A 19840-nucleotide genomic window follows, 5' to 3' on the forward strand; every position below is an offset into this window, starting at 1 on the left:
AGCACGGGAGGCAATGGGATTTACTCTCAAGAAGTACTCTTGAGGATGGCGTTGCGGAAAGAAGAGAAGGCCAGTCTGGGCTGAGCTCACCCCTCGGGAAGACCGGGGTTATTTTCTGGCGAAGAAGGAAGAGTTTCAGGTGGGTTGTTTCAGGTGGGAGCCAGCGTGGTGTAGTGGTTAAGAACAGGTGTGTTCTAGTCCGGAAACCGGGGTTTGTTTCCCTGCTTCTCCACATGAGCAGCGGACTCTTATCTGGTGAACCAGATTTGTTTCTCCACTCTTACACATGAAGCCTGCTAGATGACCATGGGCTAGTGACAGTTCTTCAGAACTCCCTCAGTTCCACCTCCCTCACAAGGTATCTGTTCTGGGGAGAGGAAGGGAAAGGAGTTTGTAAACCACCTTGAGTCTGTTTACAGGAGAGAAAGGTGGGGTATAAATCCAAACTCTTTTTCTTCTTGGCAAGCCATGTGGGCATCTTTCTCCAGCAGGGACTCCAGCATCAGCACCAGGAAGCCCCTGCTGCGTTCCCTATGGCCTTGCAGAAAACCAAATAAACTCAAAAATACACACGTTGCACTCTGGCTGTGTCTAATCTTATATATTAATCTTATATATAATTGAACAACTCAACACTTCTATTTGTATTTACATTTCCTTATTTCTTTGACAAGGTTCTTAAAAATGCAGCATAAATCTTCCAACTCTTATAACTAAACATAAATAATCATTTAGTCCATTCAATTCTCTATTCAGAAACAAAACTTCAGTTCCATATAGTCCATGTGTCAATTCTGCAGGTTCTACATAGAAACGTCTCGCGCGTATAGAACGTTTTTCATGCGTCTTCCTCAGTATGCCAGTATGTTCAAACAACTTCCATCAGTTCTTTGAGGCTTCTAATGGGTATATTGGCTCTCTGTTAAGAGTTGCCCGCTCCCATCTCTGCCTTCTGTTTGTCTTTCGCTGACTCATCAAAGATAGTTGGTGCTTGCAGAAAGCCAGCCACAAAACTGCATTTCTGAGCAGGGCAGGAATAACATCCGAAGAGCCCTGCTGGATCAGACTAGTGGTCAATCTAGTGCAGCATCCCATCTCAAACGGTAGCCAATGAGTTCCTCCAGAGATCTACCAACAGGGCACAGTGGCCGAGGCCTTCCCCTGATACTGCTTCCTGGTACTAAGATTCAAAAGCTGACTGCTTCTGAACGTGGAGGCTCCCCCTAGTCTCCATGCCTAGCCGCCATACCAGAGTGTGGCATGCTAGAGCTGCCACCTTCGCAGTTCCTAGAGATTTGGGAGCAGTACCTTGAGAAGGACTTTGGTTTCTCCCAGCTTGTATGGAGTACCCCAGAGCCCTCTCTTTCAAGCTGTGATCTTCTCCAGGGAAACTCATTGTCATCTGAAGATCAGTAGTAATTCTGGGAGATTTCCCACCCTGGCCGAAAAACACTTTCTCGGGAGGAAAATATGGAGCCCCGTTATGGAAAGTAAAAGCATTAACCCTGAATAGAGTTAACAGTGTAAATACAGAATCTCAAAATGTTAGCAGTATACCACTAAAAATAGAATAAGATTTGGAATGAAATGCCTATACACAAAGTTCTTACTGAGGAAATCCATCTGTGGCACTGCGGAGACGTGGACCTTTACTTCTTTACTTCCCACTGTTTGACTAAGGTAATCCACGGTCCATTTGGATGTGCAGGGACCTAAATCTATTCCTTTCAGTACTGCGGGCTTTCTCTGAGGATGAGAAAAAACAGGGCCAGCGTGTCCATCTTGTGATCCTAGTGTGCATCTTTCTCTTTGGCCTTGCAGGGAGCTGGCCACAAAACTGTGCTTTCTGAGCAGGGCAGGATAACATCCGAAGAACCCTGCTGGATCAGACTAGTGGTCAATCTAGTGCAGCATCCCATCTCAAACGGGCACCCCACCTTGCACCATTGTTGTTCACTTGCAACAGTATGATTCCAATTTGGAATGTTGATTGAAGATGTTCCTGGTTTGGCTTCTTAACTTCGTGTTTGATTCAACCCTAGTTCTGTTCCATCCCCTCTTCGGGGTGCAAAGGAGAGAGGCAAGTAGCAAGTGGCCTCCTGGGGTCTACCTAACATGATTTTTTATGCCTGCAGCTGCTTGTCTGCCCTGCAGACTGGTTGTGAAGAGGCAAGGTTGTCGGCGGCCCCAGCCCTGGTTTCCTGGAAGAAGCAACAAGAGCGGCACACTGCAGAGGAAATGAACGAGAATAAGGCTGAGCCTGGCGTCCTGGCTATGGAAAGGCACGCAGTCATCACTGTGGCTCAGTATTCTGGAGTCACCCAGGAGCGCTTCCTGCAGGAGATCTACCCACTGGTAGGGAAAACCTGGGTGGCCTCAGCCCCACATTGGATCTCCTGGAATTACCTCTAATGATTGTCGAACAGAGTCCTGTAATCTGCAGGGGTCTGGTGATATCTGGCTTGGGGTACTTGAACAAGTGGAAGATTCCATGGACTAAAACCCTCTTCTTTCTGTCCAAGGAATGGATCCTCCCTATGCTAGATTTTTTATTTCTATTGCAGATCTTCTTGCAATAGTAGTGGGCTCTAGTCCACAAGAGTTTCTCCTGGAATAGAGTTTTTTTGCCAATCTTGAAGGTGTTCCAAGATTCCTGTTGATGCTTGCTAAAACAAATTAATAAGGCTGTCTCTCAGGAATCAGTTTCATTTTAAAGATCAAGCAGCTTATGTTTGAGCATAAGTTTTTGTGAACATAAGAACCTGTTTAGACAAATGCAGGTATATGAGGTTATGAAAAACAAATAATAATAGTACAGAAATAGAGATTTGGGGGTTTGTGGTTTAATTTTTGGTGGGATAGAAACACTTACATGAAATATATTAACAGTACATTGTGCAAGTCTTTGAAGATCTTACCTAGAAGTTATAGACAACACTATTATTTACAGTTCAGAATAGTCCTCTGTGGTGACTTACTGGGATAACGTGAGGAAGAATGAGATAAAGTTGATAAGAGCACTGTGCTAATGGGGCTTGCATTGACAGCAAAGTAATATAGTGTCTTACAATGGTATCTCTTTGAACAAGGTTCTCCCCTTTAAGCTGGTGCCTGCATTTCCAGTAACCTAGTGACTAATAATAGATCAATTAAGTATTGGACAGATCTCAATTAGAAATACTTCATGTGTTGAGAAATGGGCAAAGGCAGTAAAAAGATGGTACATGATGGGAGTAATTCTGTTTTTTATTCATCCTCAGAGAAAGCCCGCAGTACTGAAAGGAATAGATTTAGGTCCCTGCACATCCAAATGGACCGTGGATTACCTTAGTCAAACAGTGGGAAGTAAAGAAGTAAAGGTCCATGTCTCTGCAGTGCCACAGATGGATTTCCTCAGTAAGAACTTTGTGTATAGGTATTTCATTCCAAATCTTATTCTATTTTTAGTGGTATACTGCTAACATTTTGAGATTCTGTATTTACACTGTAAACTCTATTCAGGGTTAATGCTTTTACTTTCCATAACGGGGCTCCATATTTTGGTAACCGTCTTGCTCTGCTATGGGAATTTTAAGGTTGCACTTTATAACAGTCTGCTTTCCAGAAACAGCAGTTGAGATCACTCTTCTGCAAACCTTCCTCCTTGGACTGAACACAGACCCCTGGCACTTGTGGCCCACCAAGCCAAAAAGGATCCATAAAGGGCAAAAATCTTTCCCTGGTTTTGCTCAATGGAGAAAGTGGTTTGACAAGCACAGGGCAGGCTGGTGGGCTGTATTTGGCCTATCAGGTACAGGTTGCTCAGGTATGATCAAGCAATCTATTTGAATTAGGGTTGCCGTTGGTGGCTGAATATCTTCTGCTATTGCAGCTGATCTCCAGACAACATATCAGTTTTCTTGGAGAAAATGGCAGCTTTGGAAAGTATGCCATTACACCCCAATGAAGTCCCTCCCCTCCTCAAACCCCACCCTCCTCAGGCTCCACTCCCAAAATCTCCAGATATATCCCAACCCTAAGTTGGCAACCCTAATTTGAATGTCTGGCTCATTCCGCACATGCAGAATAATGCACTTTCAAACTGCTTTCAGCGCTCTTTGAAGCTGTGCGGAATAGCAAAGTCCACTTGCAAACAGTTGTGAAAGTGGTTTGAAAACGCATTATTTTGAGTGTGTGGAAGGGGTCTCTGATTCCTTTTATATGTTCCTGTGTGTCAGCTATGGCTGTCAGTCAGCCCTCTGGTACCTGTCCTACCACTTCCAGTGACCCGTCTGGCGATGACCAGAATCCAGGCCTTTTCTGTTGTGTCTCCAGCTCTGTTGAATGGGTTCCCTGAAGAGATTAGAAGGTTCTCCTCCTTGGAGAGACTCCAGATTGCACAGCCTTCCGGTTTGCCAGGGCTTTTGAGCGGGTTTCAATTGGCATGCAGCTTTTAAGGAGGGAGGGAGGTGAGAGAAAAATGGGGTTTGCTATTTTTGGTTTTTAAAGCCTAAAATGTTTTTAACTGTTATTGTAAGCCACTTTGAACTACAAGAAAAGATGGGATATAACTGTTTTAACAAACAAACAACTAAATAATAGTGGCAGTTCTTGGCCACCATTTTGCAATTCTGTTTAAAATTAGAAGTTGCATCGTGGAAATATTTGAAAAAAAAATCAGGTTGAGAGTTTTCCAAAATGAATGGGAACTCTGTTCCCCTAGCATTTACTAAAAAGGAGGGAGACCCCAGCCAGGAGAGTGAGCTCTGGTTTCTGAGACTGGACATGGTGGACCAGGGTTTGTTTGTTAAGAATTGGGATGAGAAATGCCCCTGTGAACATGTACACATGCAAGTTGGAGCTGGGTACGTGAGGAACAAGTGGTACATGAAATTCTGAAGCTTGGAAAGTATGTCTAATGAACTTTATGGGCTGGGGAAAGGTTATCCAAAAGATGTAGTGTGTTCAGGAGACAACTAAATTTCAGGAATCCTGTTCTGCTGTTGAAAGAAACTCTTCCCATTAACTTTTAGAATGTTTGCCTCCCCAGAACTCTTATTCTAGAATGAATTTGGCTGAAGGGACATGATGCAATCATAAAAGATTTTTTAAAGAGTAATTATTTTTTGGCATCATTGTTAGGCAGTACAGTACTACCATAGTGTCTCCTGAATTAGTTGGGAACTGTTTTCAAAGAACCTAATTGTCAGATGGCTTCCCTTTGGATCACAGACCTATTTTCTTTTCCGGTGGCTGAATAACTGTGCCTCTTTTTCCACTGAACCGAAACTGGAGGATGGGACTAACGGAATCCAGGGCATTCGATTGTCTTTCATCATTTGCCCATGGAAATTCCTCTGCTGTCTTCTCCAACGTATTTCCTCTTGTCTAGACTGTGACAATTTGAACCCCAAAGAGGACACTATGTCCTCTGCCTTGTACTTTGAGCTGATAATGCATCAGTGGTCTATCTAAAAGGAACATGAAATCATTAATTCTGTGCAAATTAAAGCCACAAGCTAGTTCTGGGGAGGTGAGTGAGACTTACTGCCAGACCCTTTGCAAATATACTTGGAAGTGGTTCCTCTGACGTAAAAGAAACACAAAAACAGTAATGGCATGCCAAGTTTAAAATGAAAATTAAGCCACAAATCAGTGAAGTGGTTTCATCCCATGTAGCTACTATTGGCTTTAGGACTTATGGACATGACTTTGGGACATAACTGTGCTTGGGATTGTTGTGTTGATCAGCAGGGCTAGATTCAAAGGAGTCTGCTTTGCGTGGAATTGAAGCAGGTTGTCTGGAGAAAGCATTAACATAATCTCAACGTTTAAAATGAAGCAATTCCTTTTTGTATGAAATACACTGTCAATTCTTTTATTTGGGCCTGTGGAATATTTTTATTACTTTCCTTTCAGAACACTGCCCTTTGATGTATTTGTAAAGAGAGCAGCTGAAGCCAAACACGCAGAGTACTTTATTTCTGAGGTAACTGTACAGTTTAGTTACTAGAACTGAAATTAGTTTGAAAGTTAAATTTTTGTGAGGAAAAAAGTAGGCTGCAACTCAAAAGACAGTCCAGCACTTTCCATGTGAAGGTATATATGCAGTACAGCCTTATATGTGTTTAAAGGTAAAGGTAGCCCCCTATGCAAACACTGGGTCTTACAGACCCATGAGGTGATGTTACATCACAATATTTACTACAGTATTTACTAGGCAGACTATGCTTACGGGGTGGTTTGCCATTGCCTTCTCATTTTACTGACATCAGAATAATGTCGTTTTACTGACATCAGAATAACGGAAGGCTGACTCAACCTTGAGCTGGTTACTGGAAACTGACTTCCGTCGGGATCAAACTCAGGTCATGAGCAGAGTTTTGATTGCAATACTGACTTTACCACTGTGCACCATGTGGCTCCTATGTGTTGACTTCAAAGTCAATCCCAATTAATCCAGTTAAGTGGGCATTGTAATGGAAGCTTCACCCATGCTTAATTATTCTCCCTGGAGATCTCTCTCTCTCTCAAGATGTACTTACACAAAAGAGCATATTTTGTGCACATTCCAACCATCATATCTGGGAGATTTGTTCTTTATATATACAGATAATTCACAACAGTGAACGTTATTATGATTATTTGTTGTTTGTACAGTGCCATTAATGTGACAAGAAGAGAAATACCCACCCCAAGACAATGAGAGCAAAGAGAGGGGAGGGAAGTGGAGATAAAAAAGGGATTCTTATCTGGTTATGATGATCATCGGCCAGTAAAGCTTATAAAACTCTATTTGTTAGTTACATACTTAGATACTTCATTTATATCCCACCTTTCTCTTTTCTGGGGACCTAAAACAGCTTACATTCTTCTCCTCTTTGTTAGTCTCACAGCAACTCTGTGAGGTAGGTTAGGCTGAGAGGATAACTAGCCGAAGGTCAACTAGTAAGTTTCCACGGCAAAGTGGAAATTTGAACCTGGGTCTCCCAGCTCCAGGTCTAACACTCTAATCACTTTATCACATTTTTATGCAACAGCACCTCCTGTGCTAGCTTGGAAGCTGTTTTAGATAGAAGCAATAAAATCTCTCGGCCTGGGGTCCACAGAGCTACTGTGGGATTTCTCACTCTCACTACCAAATTTTGATCACAAATAGTTTTTGCGCATCACCTCAGTTTTGAAAGTTGCTTGTGTGCTTTGAGGGGCTTGCTGTTTGAGAAATCAACCCCTAGTTCCCTCTTGGTTGGATGGAATTAATTACATGGTTCTTTGGAAGTGTGTGAAAGGCCAGCCAGGGGGTGTGGCAGTTAGAAAGCTGGTGGGGGGTAGGATTAAATGGCCACCCTGCTGTAAAGTTCATGAGACCTCTAGGCCAGACAGGTGTTCTCAAAATCATCTTTCTGACAAGATTTGTTCAGAGGTTAAAATGTGGAGAGGGAAGAGGGGGTTGTTATTTTTGGTTTTTAAGTTGAGATATTTTTAACTATTATTTTGCACAAGATGAAAAGTGGTGTATTAATTTTTAATAACAAAATAAAAAATAGACTCAGAGGTAGACATGATGTGTTTAAGCTGATTTGTTTAAGCAGTTCTTGTTTTCATTTTTGAGGATGAAAAGTATTATCTGCGGTCTCTGGGAGAAGACCCTCGGAAGGTGAGCGATGTTCTCTCAAGCACATGTCATCAGCCTTCCCTTTTCAAAATCAGAAATTTAAATACACCCATTTCCTCACCCCCTATCCCTTGTTCTGTGTTAGGATTAGGTGCCACTCTAACAAACTCTGTGTTTTATAGTGGAGTGTTGACACTGTATGCTGTTGTGAGGCCTGGGCTCTGTTGGTGGGTTTTTAGTCAGGTCTGTGGAGAGGTGTACAGGAATGGCACTTTTGATGAGTCCATTTGGACTAAACTTTTGATGAGAGTCTGAATGGCTGCTGTAACTATCTGTCTTTCATGGACAATTGTTTTATTGTTTTATTGTTTTATTGTTTTATTGTATTTATTGTATTTTGGAATGCCAATAAAGGCTATCATCACCATCAAATTTAAATACAAAGGAGCAAGACAACCTTGGCCTTTGGGAAGAGGAATGGTGGCCGGATATTCAAGTGACTGGGAGGGGCAGGTGACGGGGTCAGTTCTTTACCCCACTGCAGGAGTCGGTCATTTTCAAGAAGGCCCCTTGCAAAGAGAAAATCCCTTTCTGAAAACAGGACAGCATGTGTGTGTGTGTGTGTTGTTGTTGTTGTTGTTGTTTTTTGGCATTGCAACTAATTGCATGAAATAATGAGAGGCTGTCCAAGATAACTGACTGGCTCCAGTTAACCATGAAAGACCAAGACCATCTGTACACAGGGGAAAAACTCGTTTTAGAAACCCCATGTAGCAAAACTGATCGGGAGTCCAGTAGCACCTCAAACAATGTTTATTTGAGACTAAAATTTTGTGAGTCATAATAACTGACTTTGGCTCGATTCAGAATGAGCTGTGACTCATAGAAGTGTATCCTGGAATAAATGTTGTTAATCCTTAAGGGGCTGTTGTACTCTTGTTTAATTGCACTGCGACAGGCTAACCCGACTAACATTCCAGAATTATAATCATGGAACTTCTTGTTGGAAGACTGCCCCAAGATGATGCACCCTTTATTCCATAATTGGCTAACTGCTGTTTCAGTGGTGAAGACAAGGACTAAGGCAGTGGTGGGATCCAAAATTTTTAATAACAGGTTCCGATGGTGGTGGGATTCAAACAGTGGCACCACCGCACAAACGCACCTCCAGTCCCTATTGGGCAGGGAGGTTGCTTTAGTAACCCCTTCTCAGCACTCAGAAAAAATTAGTAACCACTTCTCTAGAACTGGTTGGATCCCACCTCTGGACTAAGGGGTGGAGACCATCTGCCCCTAAAGCAATAAAATCCAGGTATAGACTGATGGAATGTTACCTTTACCCTCTAATTTTGATTACTGGAGTGATGAATCTCCCCCGAGTTCAGCTTTGCTTGGACAGGCCAGTGGAGAAAATCTCTTTGACATATCACCAACTATATTGGCTTCAATCTTTCTTTTTTTGTAAACAAATTTAATAAGGTAGGGCCATTAGTCTAACAATATATAATCTGGGTTAATGACTGGGTTAATATGTAATCTAGGATAACAATATATATATTGTTAACCAGATTATATATATAAAAATCTGGGCTTGCCATCATATCCCCACTCCCAAAAAATCCCCAGTGACAACAGTTCTGTGAGGCTGTTGGGGGGAATGAAAGAAGACCAAAGAAGAGCCCTCTTTATCATAAATTTGAATGGCTCTTGTGGTATTGGATATACCTATTAAAATTGGCAGCATTTTCAAAAGGTTATGGATTGATTGTGTTATGGCACCTTTCCTTCCCACATGCTACTCTACCTATCTATCTTCATTGCCTGTCTCTTACTTATACCTCTGCTATGAAGTCTTCAACACTACAAAATTAAATAAAGATAGGATTTAGAATAAAGCATTCAGGGTTCATGCAAAACAACTGTGTGCGTATTTAGCATCCTGAACGTGATTTGAATTACCAGGATTTAGAATAGGAACAGCTCTGAGTGATGTGTCTTGGTTGCTCTGATTCTCAGTTGCATACTAAGCTGTCTTGTTGGGAGCCTGTGTCTCAAGCTGCATTAATATTTTGTACCTTAGGAGCTGTATCAGGGGTCTCCATCTTGGAGCTTGTGGGTGCCATGGAGATAACTTTATCTGCTCCCACTATGTGTTTTTAGAATGTGGGTAGGGTCTGGTGGGGCTTGCAGCATGACTTCCGGTTGGCCACTGAAGATCTGATTAGTTATGCAGATTGAAGTGACAGTTTCAGAGGCGACTGCCACAAAGTGTTGGTTTTCTTTTCTCTCACTTGTCTTTCCCAGTAAATTTTAAAAAAATTACCCCTCTTATCCTCTGCATTTGGGCTCCTGTGGGTGGGTGGGGTCCACCTCCTGCAGCAGACATTTTATGGTTGACTCCACCTCCTGCGACAGCCATTTTGTGGTTGCACCTATCACCCTGTGTCAGAATACTACAGGTGTCCATCAGTTCAAAAATGGGACCATAGAGTGCTCAAGCTTTTGCAGTTTCTGTGCAGAGGGAAGGACAAAGTGAAGGGAGGCGGAGGCACTTGCCTTGATTTTTCCCTGTCATTGGCAATAGAAGTATTACCTGTGTGTAGAGTTTTGATATAGTTGTGTCTGAATGGATTCACTCTTCTCTCTTCAAAGATGTGGTGCAATATAGGAAGTCTAAGAATGGTCCTCTCTTTTCAGGATATTGCAGACCTCAGAAGACAGTTTCCCCTGCTGGCGGATGACATTTGGGTCCCCGAATACTTTGAGAAGGAGCAGCTCTTCTCCACGGTCTTCCGCATTGGCTCAGCAGGACTGCAGCTTTGGACCCATTATGATGTAGGCAACACATCTCTGAACGTTTGTTAGCACAGCATTTCAGAGCTCTTAAGTCTGCTTTATGGACAGAAAACTGGTTGCATTGTCTTTGCACTTTGGTTCAGCAACCTTTGTGTTGATTTTGGGTTATTGGTTTCAGACTAGAAGCTCTGGAAGTTCCCTGCGCTGCTTCTGCTATTTCAGTGGTTCTCAACCTTCCTAATGCCGCGACCCTTTAATACAGTTCCTCATGGTGTGGGGACACCTAACCATAACATTTATTCATTTTACAGATGGAGAACACTGATGCAGAGAGTCTTAGGTGACCCCTGTGAAAGGGTCGTTCGACCCCCAAAGGGGTCCCAACCCCCAGGTTGAGAACCATTGTGCTATTTGCTTTGTACTACAGCAGGGGTAGGGAACCTTTAACACTCAAAGAGCCATTTGGACCCGTTTTCCATGGGAAAAGAAAACACTTGGAGCCGCAAATAATTTTTAACATTTAAAATAAAGATAACACTGTATATATTGGGGTTTTTTACCTTTTACTCCGCTCATTCTCAGAAGCGCATAGATGCATCCGCCCTGCTGCTTGCAGGGCGAGCAAGGATGGGGCCAGCGGCTCGACCTTGCCGCTCCAACGGGGCATGCAGAGGGGAAGCCAGGCAATTGGTGCGCTTCGGGCCTCTGCCATACCTGCAGGGCAGGTGGCGATGAAGCCGGGTAGCTTGACTCGGCTGCCGCCGGAAGCACCCCGCCTCGGCCAACGGGCAGGCAAGAGGGGAAGCCCACGGCGCAGCCTGGCCGCCGCTGGCATTGAAAGGCCGCTTCTGCCTGCCTGCAGGGCGGGCAAGGATGTAGCCGATGGCTCGGCCTCATCGGCCGCCGGGAAAGCACCCACCCTGCTCGAACAGGGCGGGCGAGAGGGGAAGCCTGCTACGCGGCCCAGTCAGCCGCGGGCAATTGGTGCGCTTGCCCTGCTGCCTTCAGGGCGGGCAAGGATGGGGCTGGCGGCTCGGCTTGTGGAGCCGCAGTGCAAGGGCAGAAGAGCTGCATGCGGCTCTCGAGCCGCAGGTTCCCTACCCCTGTACTACAGAAGTCAGTGCTCTTAGTTGACAAAAAGGGCTGGTTTGCTATCCAACTCTCTTCTCCCACCCCCACTTCTTTTACTATTTGCATTCAGAAAGGTTGCTGTTGTGGTCAATGTCATGTTGACACATTATAGAATCCATATCCAAAGACAGGAGTGCCTGGTTTTTTTCTTGTTATAGTTTGCCTTTCAATTTCTTTATTTCCCCTGCACGGTCCTTTGCATGACTGAGTCCACATACATGAAGGACAATATAGAAATGACTTGCAAGGAAGTGCCCTAGCCTCTGAGCAGACTGGTAAAAGCCTCATGTGTTCATGTTCAGGGTATGGGGTATGGAGTTCTCCTGGAATTACAGCTCATGTGTTCATGTTCAGGTGGGGTATGGAGTTCTCCTGGAATTACAGCTGATCTCGAGGTGATAGCAATGAATCCTCCTGGAGAAAATTGCTGCTTTGAAGGTGGAGTTCATGGCATTGTATCCTGCCCTCCCCAGCTTCTCCCCCCCAGTTATTTCTCAACCCACAGCTAGCAACCCTACCCTGGTCTGAACTTCAGAAGGCCTGGTAGAGACCAAAAGCTCATACCTTTTGTGGGTTTTCCACTTGGCAATAAGCAGTGTATCACAGTTCACAATCCCATTTTGGCATCTGCCACTTCAGTCAGCTTTTACATTTCCTGTGTCTAGAAGCAGTGTCAAGTGGCTGTCTAGATTAGGGGTCTGCAACCTGTGGTTCTCCAGATGTTCATGGACTACAAATCACATCAGCCCCTGCCAGCATGGCCAATCAGGGGCTGATGGGAATTGTAGTCCATGAACATCTGGAGAGCCACAGATTGCAGACCCCTGGTCTAGATGTTTATGCAAGTGACACGAGGAGAACTTTGAGTCTGGAATGTAACACTTCTGGGAGTATTTTCATTCCAGGCACAAAAGGGCTTTTTTGCTTGCTCCATGAGGATCCTTGGTTTGTTCCCAGATGTGGTTGTGCCTCTCTGTGACAGCCATCAGGAGATGAATTCAAACAGTTCAAGAAGATGGTGCTTAGAGATTTCCCATCTGCCCCATGGATGCCTAGAAGTGTCAAATTCTAATGGAAGTCAGAATTGGCAACCCTATTTCATCAGTACAAGATATTCTTTCCTGACACAAACTCAGCTATGGCAGAAATTGGGAGTTGCATTTTACACACTGGACCAAGTCCATAAGTGTCTTTTTTCCCAAGCAGTGGTTTTTCAGTGAGATGTTGAAGGTAATAAAGGTTTAACGTCACCGGGCTTGGTATCTTTTTCTATTGGTCTTATCGTTGTCTTTTATCTGCTATGAGCCACCCTGCTGATCCTGAAAAGTCAAGACAAATATGTTCTAAACACATATCCACATCAAAAAACAGGGACACACACCACCCTTAGTGAGTGGTCACTGGCCCCAGCGGTTTCCGGTGGAGGGCAAATGGCAGTGCAGTAAGGTATCTGAATGATGTAGATGGTCAAAGTAAAGGATGCTCAGGGGGCAGGAGTAGCTAGATTGGTTGGAAGAGCCATGTTGGCTGTCAAGAGTAGTTAAAGAGTGTCATTGGAGGAAACAAAGATGGAGAAGTTGAGGATATGCCTGATCGTTGGTCAGAGGTAAAGCTTTGGTGGATTATGGCAGGTAGTTGGTGACCTGTACAACCCATTAGTGACCAGTACTGGATGGGAAGGGAAAATTGACATGGTTTGTTGAGGATCATCCTGCTTTGCCCTCACCCCCACTTTGGTAGGTAGCATTGTGGCTAGGGGGAAAGGCACACCTTCTGACACGAATTGCGCCTGGTGATAGTATTGAATACTCTGAATGGTTGAAGGAAAGCAGATAGAATGTCGGCTTCTTCCTGCTTGTGAACTTCCTTCCTGTGGTGAGTCCAGCTTGTACATTTCCGTTGTTTTCTATGCCAGTCGCTTTTTCCCTGTTTGAGCGCAAAGCCTTCCCTGCTCCTTCCTTCCCAAGACATCAAGGATTTTCAAAACAATTGTCAAAAAGTTGCTTAACTCTCAATACAGATGCATGACAATTAGATTTTTTCCCCTGGACATATGCCAAGGGCAAACTTAACCCTTTTATTTCTTGCAGGTAATGGATAACTTCTTAATTCAAGTGACAGGGAAGAAACGAGTTGTACTGTACAGTCCTCGGGATGCCCCTTATTTGTATCTTTCAGGTGTGTGCCGTTTTGTTTAAAACCAAATTATGAGTACTATGCAAGGGCATACTTTTTTTAAAAAAACCTTTCAGTATCACTCTTTTTTAAGATAGAGAGCTAGCTCTGTTTTAAACTATATACTTTCCTCTCAAATACAAGATATTCTTAGGGGAATAAGTATAAAGCAATGGGTTCACTGCCATAAAGTAAGTTTTGCAGCACTCAGAAGAATAGGGAGATCATTGAGGCAGGGTTTGTACATAAACAACACAGAAGATTTATTTATTTACAGGTTGTTTTGAAAAAATAGATCAGCAGCACAGGTTTCCAGACTATCAAAGGAGAATCCCATTGAGGCAATATTGCTAAGTTTAAGCTAATGGCAGAAGGAGTTGGCCAGAGCATGCGCGGGTGCAAGCAGTCTGTTTTTCTGCCCCTCTGCATGGCCCTGCCTCCCAGCGGCACTCCCCGCCCCCATTCCCACGCTTTTGTCCTTTTCTATTTCCTAGCATTGCTTTTTTGGGAGCTGAAAAAGCAGCCTCTTCACAGATCAGGGAAAAAACTGCCTGACGAACTATACTTCCCAGGAGACCTTGTGAATCCCAAGGTCTCCTGGGAACTGTAATTCCTGAAGCAGTTTTTAGCCTGAACTGTAAATAGGCCGCTTTTTTCAGCCTCAAAAAGTACTAAAAAAAGAAAAGGAATGTAGGTAAGTGTGGGAAGGGGGGTAGTGTGTGTGCGCGCCGCGAGGGGGACGCGGGGAAAGGGGGGAGGGGCCGGGGGTGATTTTCCACCCCCAGGCGTTTGCCCGGTGCACGACGCACCCCCCGTCCCCTTGGCGCTCCGCCACTGGCTAATGGCTTCTCTTTAATTCTTGCAGGCACAAACAAGTGTCTCTTGACTAGCCAATAGATTGGATTTTCCATGCCAGCCTCCCCTGTCCCAAGAGTCCCAGGTACAGCTGAGCTCCCAGTATAGAGAAACTGAGACTTATCCAGAACTGTAATCTCTCTTCTGTACGCAGAGCTTCCTTAGAACTGCTGGAGCATCTTGAACACTATTAAACTTCCACTGCAGCTGTTTTGTCAGGAGCAAATCAAATTGTAATACCGAGTGACCTCTGAACACACAGGCTTCGTTCAGATGCTCTCATAAGAGTTGGCAGTTCGTTGATAAAGTACAGTGTGGTAGAGATCTCTGAAATATTTTTGTGGAAAGGGAGAGATCCACACATTTTTTCGTGTTTCTAGGCCCAATACAAAGTGCTTATCATCCTACAAGCCCTTTAAAGAAACCTGAGTTTCTTTGCTATCTATATATATAAAAATATCAGTGCGTTTTTCTGCTGATAGGTAATCTCCCAAACTACTGGACTGAAGTTGAACTTAGAGGTTTTCACACTGCGTGCATTTGTGTGCGGCCAGGTTTCCATACTGTTTCCACACCTCCTGTTGTGTACATGTCACAACTGTGCCCGTTATTATGTACATGCCACACCTGTGACAGTTGGAACCACAGTTCTGTTTCCATAACAACTTCATCTGCTGGCCGTCAAAAGCAACACCCCTACAAGGGAAACAACAACCATACCTTCCCTTTGAAAATACACTGCCATCTGGAGTGAAAGGGATGGGGCGGGCCATCTGCACATGGCCCACCCACCCTAGCGGAGGAAGGGGAAGGTGAGGGAGGGACGGGACGCCATGCAAGCAAACGAGAGAGAGGGAGGGGAGTGAGGGGCCCCTTGCCCCTCCCCTCCCTTGCAATAATTGTGCAAGGACATATGTTCAAACCATTCGCTTCCCCTTTTCTTTCTTTTCCACTTCACCAGACTCAGCCACAGCAACGTGTGGCCAGGCCTACTAGTTTTTATATAGAATCCTAGAGTTCTGTAATGCCCAGGATTAATTGAAATATTTCTGGGATCAAAGCTGCATCCTTAAACATGAAGACACAGATGTGGCACTTCTGACAAACTCTACACTTCAGGCACGCCTTGTTTCAAAGTGAGAAGTCATATTTGAGAGCTGAAAATATTGACCGTGGTCACAGGTACAGTTGAGTCGGTAGGCTGTAGCTCAGAGTAGCTGTCAGGATTAACCATAGATAAGCAGCATCCTGGCCCTGCAGCCTGTTGGCAGCCATGACATCTGTGTGACTTCATAGAAGCAATAATAGTCATTGTTTGCCCTTTTTAGGTAGCAAGTCAGAGGTCTTAGATGTGGATATGCCAAATTTGAAGAGATATCCTCTCTTTGCCAAGGCCAAACGTTACGAGTGTCTTCTCAATGCAGGAGAAGTTTTGTTCATACCAGGTAAGATGACACACACAACCGTAGGTTTGTATCCTTCCACTCGATTGTCTAAATTCTCAAGCCTTCCTCTGCTGGAAGCAGCATTTTGAACATGAGTGTAGGGTACAAGTGCCTGTGGTTTTCCTTTAAAGGGTTACTTTTTAAGAACTCTGTAAGTGAAATATACAGGGCTGTTATGCATGCAGGGCTGTGTGCTTCGCAGTGGGTTTTCCCTGTGGCTTCCTGTTTTAACAGGTTTCTCCTACTGCTAAGTCTCCACAGCCAAGCCGAGCCACCATGTGACCCACCCCCCAGGAGAGAGGAACTGCTATTGTAGTAGTGGGGAAAGCTGGGAGGAGTGAGGAAACCTAAAGAAAGCGAAACGTGTTGATTCCCTTCGTTTTCTCTGTAAAGTTGCTCTAGGAGAGCTTTCGAGACCATGGACATTCTCAGATCTGAGAGTGTTGTGAGTTGCAGAACATGCATAACAGAGAATCCAACCCAAAGGGAAAGCACGCACAATGCAAAGGAGACCAAATGTGTGTAAATAGCCTCATGCTCTTTGACTCCAACCATCTGAGATCTAGGATGTTGTGGGTTTTCCGGGTTGTATGGCCATGTTCCGGTAGTATTTTCTCCTGATGGCGCCAACCACAGATGCAGGCGAAACATCAGGAGAAAATATTACTGGAACACAGCCATACAACCAGGAAAACCAACAACATCCTAGCGATTCTGGCCGGGAAAGCCTTCGACAATACATCTTAGATCTAATTAGAACATTATAACTGAGTGGGACTTTTGTCTGTCTTTCTCTGTCACTGTCTTCTAACCGTTACTGGCCCTCCTTCCCTAGTTTTTGGTATGTGTTCATGTTTTTCCTGAATTATTTTATATATAATTTTAAATGCTGGTTTATTGTTCAAATGTTTTTATGTTCAGCATAAAACATAAGAGCCTCTTTGAGTGGGAGAGCCTCTTTGAGTGAAAGGGCAGCATAAATATGTCTTAAATATAGTAAATAAATGATTACCACCCAACTCTTGCATGGGAGGTTGCTTCTTTGGCAGTATCTATTTATTTAAAACATTCATTAGCCACCATTTTTCCTTAGAGATCGAGGCAGCTTACAATGTAAATCAAATACAAGAAAAAAGTACATAAAAATACATAAAACTAGTTTTTGTTTTTAAAAAATCAGTTTAGGACTGCTTTAATCAAATGCGTCCTGGAGAACAAAAGTCAGAGTGCCAGGCACTCTTTCCTGGGGATATAGCAGTCTACTCAATATATCTCTTCATATAAAAATTTGCACTACCCAATCAGCTATTGTAGCACAGTCCTGTCCTCTAACCAACACATCAGTTTTTCCAGAATTTCTTTACCTCACATGTATTCTAGAATGCTTTCAGTTTTGACATACCAATTCATGCAAGGAGATATGGGGGGCATTCTTTGTGTCCTCTCTGGTACATTTGGCTAGATGCCCGTGCGGTCTTTATTGTGAGGTTGCACGGCTACTCCTAGTTCTTACTTTAGCTGGTCCACAAGTATTTTACAGTTTGCGCTGGCAACAAAAGCACGCTTTGGACCCAGTCACATGTTATGTACATCCTTTTAGTTTGCCCATCTGATTCAACTTTTTAATCTCAGCATGAATTTGACACAACATGCTAAATAAACAGAAATAAAAGTTGAGATGCAGATAGGTTTACTGGATGTGATACATCATGAGTTTCATTTATCCTGTGTGGAAGGACGTATAAGTTGGGCTACTGCCAACCCAGACCATCAACATTCTTAGAAAAAATTTTTTTTATAATAGAACCGTCTCTCTCAAACCGCACATAGGCTAGAATATAAAATACAGCACAGTTTAAAACATGTAGTGTTTAAGCCCTGACCTGGATGGATCCAAGCAGTGGTGGGATCTAAAAATTTTAATAACAGGTTCCGATGGTGGTAGGATTCAAACAGTGGTGCCACCGCACACACGCACCTCCAGTCCCTATTGGGCAGGGAGGTTGCTTTAGTAACCCCTTCTCGACACTCAGAAAAAATTAGTAACCACTTCTAGAGAACTGGTGAGAACTGGTTGGATCCACCTTTGGATCAAAGGGTTCATATTACATGTGAGACTGCCAAGGAATACCAGAGTCATGATGTGGAGGCAGACAATGGCAACCCATTTCTGATCATCTCTTGCCACGAAAACCCCACGGGTCCCCCAAAGTCACCTGTAACTTGATGGGACTTTCCACCACCACTGAAACATCCTTTCAAAGAAAGGAGCAGCAGCAGCGTAGTGGTTAAGAGCAGGTGTACTCTAATCTGGTGGAACCGGGTTTGATTTCTTGTTCTGCCACCTGAGCTGTGGAGGCTTATCTGGGGATTCAGATTAGCCTGTGCACACCAACACACGCCAGCTGGGTGACCTTGGCACAATTCTTCTGAGCTCTCAGCCCCACCCACCTCACAGAGTGTTTGTTGGGGGGTGGGAAGGGAAAGGAAATTGTCAGCCCCTTTGAGTTTCCTTACAGGAGAGAAAGAGGGGATATAAACCCCACTCTTCTTCAAATCAATTATAAATTTCTGGATATAAAACAAAATTAAACTGCATTTTCAAAAAGAAACTTTATGCATCCTTTGGATCACGTATGTCTTTACCCAACACCTTCTTCTTTGTCCAGTACTTCTTAATTCTTTGTCCAATACTCTCTTTCAAGGATTTCTCTTCTATTTGCAGCTCTGTGGTTCCACAATGTGACTTCAGAGGAATTTGGGGTTGGAGTCAATGTATTTTGGAAACACCTTCCTGCCGAATGTTATGACAAGACAGACACTTATGGAAACAAAGATCTTGCTGCAGCCTCAAGAGCAACTCAGATTTTGGACAGGGCGTTGAAGACACTCGACGAGCTGCCTGAGGAATACAAAGACTTCTATGGCCGGAAAATGGTTTTACGTATCCAAGAAAAAACATATAGCACGAACTATGAATAAAGGGCACATTGGATCTTCAGAGATTGTCTTATGTACAAACGCTTCACATAGAGTCTTACAATATTTCACTTTCATGAAAACATTTTTGTTGAATATTTCATACTTCCTACCCATCTAGTGCAGTTTTGTCTGCATCTTAGAAGCAATCATGCTGTGATACTCAGATGAAATCTTTCCAAACAGCAAGCGAATTGCTTCCCTAACAATTAGAACTCCCCTTTCCATTTATTAAGAGAAATGTAGTCAACAGTATGTTAGAATAAAATGTTTATACATTCACACAGGTTTTAAGCATTCTAAAGCTTGCAGAATGTTAAAATAACTGCTACATTAATCCGGCTATAGAAAAGAGAAGGCAAGCAACATTTACATAACTGCATAGCAAAAAAGCCCTTTGAGCAATTTGGACTACTTAAAAAACTTTTTGCTTCTTTGTTTCACCTACCCTTTTCTAAAAGACAGAGGAATGCAGGTTGTCAAGAGCTGTGAAACGTCTCTGATGAAGCATGCAATACTAACAAGCACTACAACCACAAAATAATTTGCATGGAAGATGGTCTTGCAACATGGGAAAGATCATTCATTGAGCTCCTGCTTTTGTGAGCAGTAGTTCAGGAAAAATGGACACCGTATGAATGGGTAACGAATACCCTACTGAACATAAAATGGGACATCTTTCTCCCTATGTGTTTGCCAGGTAGGATAGTATTCCCAGAAAACAGCAGGCTATTATATGGTTTCCTCTGAACACTGTAGAGATCTTTACCTTGTAATTTGGAGATGTGCTCATCAGACGTCAAGCTTTGTGACAACTGTGCAAGTCAACTTTTAACAAGACTTATATTCTTATATTTTCCTAATT

General features: G+C 43.6%; 1 protein-coding gene across 1 annotated transcript; it reads left to right on the forward strand.

The window, feature by feature from the left end:
* The first annotated feature begins 9 nt into the window (after positions 1–9).
* Positions 10–18997, forward strand: TYW5 (tRNA-yW synthesizing protein 5). The gene is made up of 9 exons (XM_048483722.1): positions 10–139; positions 2136–2355; positions 3261–3415; positions 5899–5968; positions 7592–7636; positions 10292–10429; positions 13612–13699; positions 15880–15996; positions 18722–18997. Exons 2-9 carry the CDS (start codon positions 2239–2241, stop codon positions 18976–18978), a joined length of 987 nt encoding a protein of 328 aa, XP_048339679.1. The 5' UTR covers positions 10–139; positions 2136–2238; the 3' UTR covers positions 18979–18997.
* The last annotated feature ends 843 nt before the right edge of the window (positions 18998–19840 follow it).

This window comes from Sphaerodactylus townsendi, linkage group LG02 (assembly GCF_021028975.2).
Source record: "Sphaerodactylus townsendi isolate TG3544 linkage group LG02, MPM_Stown_v2.3, whole genome shotgun sequence".
Taxonomy (NCBI): Eukaryota; Metazoa; Chordata; class Lepidosauria; order Squamata; family Sphaerodactylidae; genus Sphaerodactylus; species Sphaerodactylus townsendi.

Bases quoted from the DNA above. Each gene is read 5' to 3' on its own strand.
- TYW5 (XM_048483722.1), top strand. From the start codon at position 2,239: ATGAACGAGAATAAGGCTGAGCCTGGCGTCCTGGCTATGGAAAGGCAC. The intron at 3,416-5,898 runs GTATTTCATTCC...CTTTCCTTTCAG, and splicing joins AGTAAGAACTTTGTGTATAG to AACACTGCCCTTTGATGTAT. The intron at 5,969-7,591 runs GTAACTGTACAG...TTCATTTTTGAG, and splicing joins CAGAGTACTTTATTTCTGAG to GATGAAAAGTATTATCTGCG.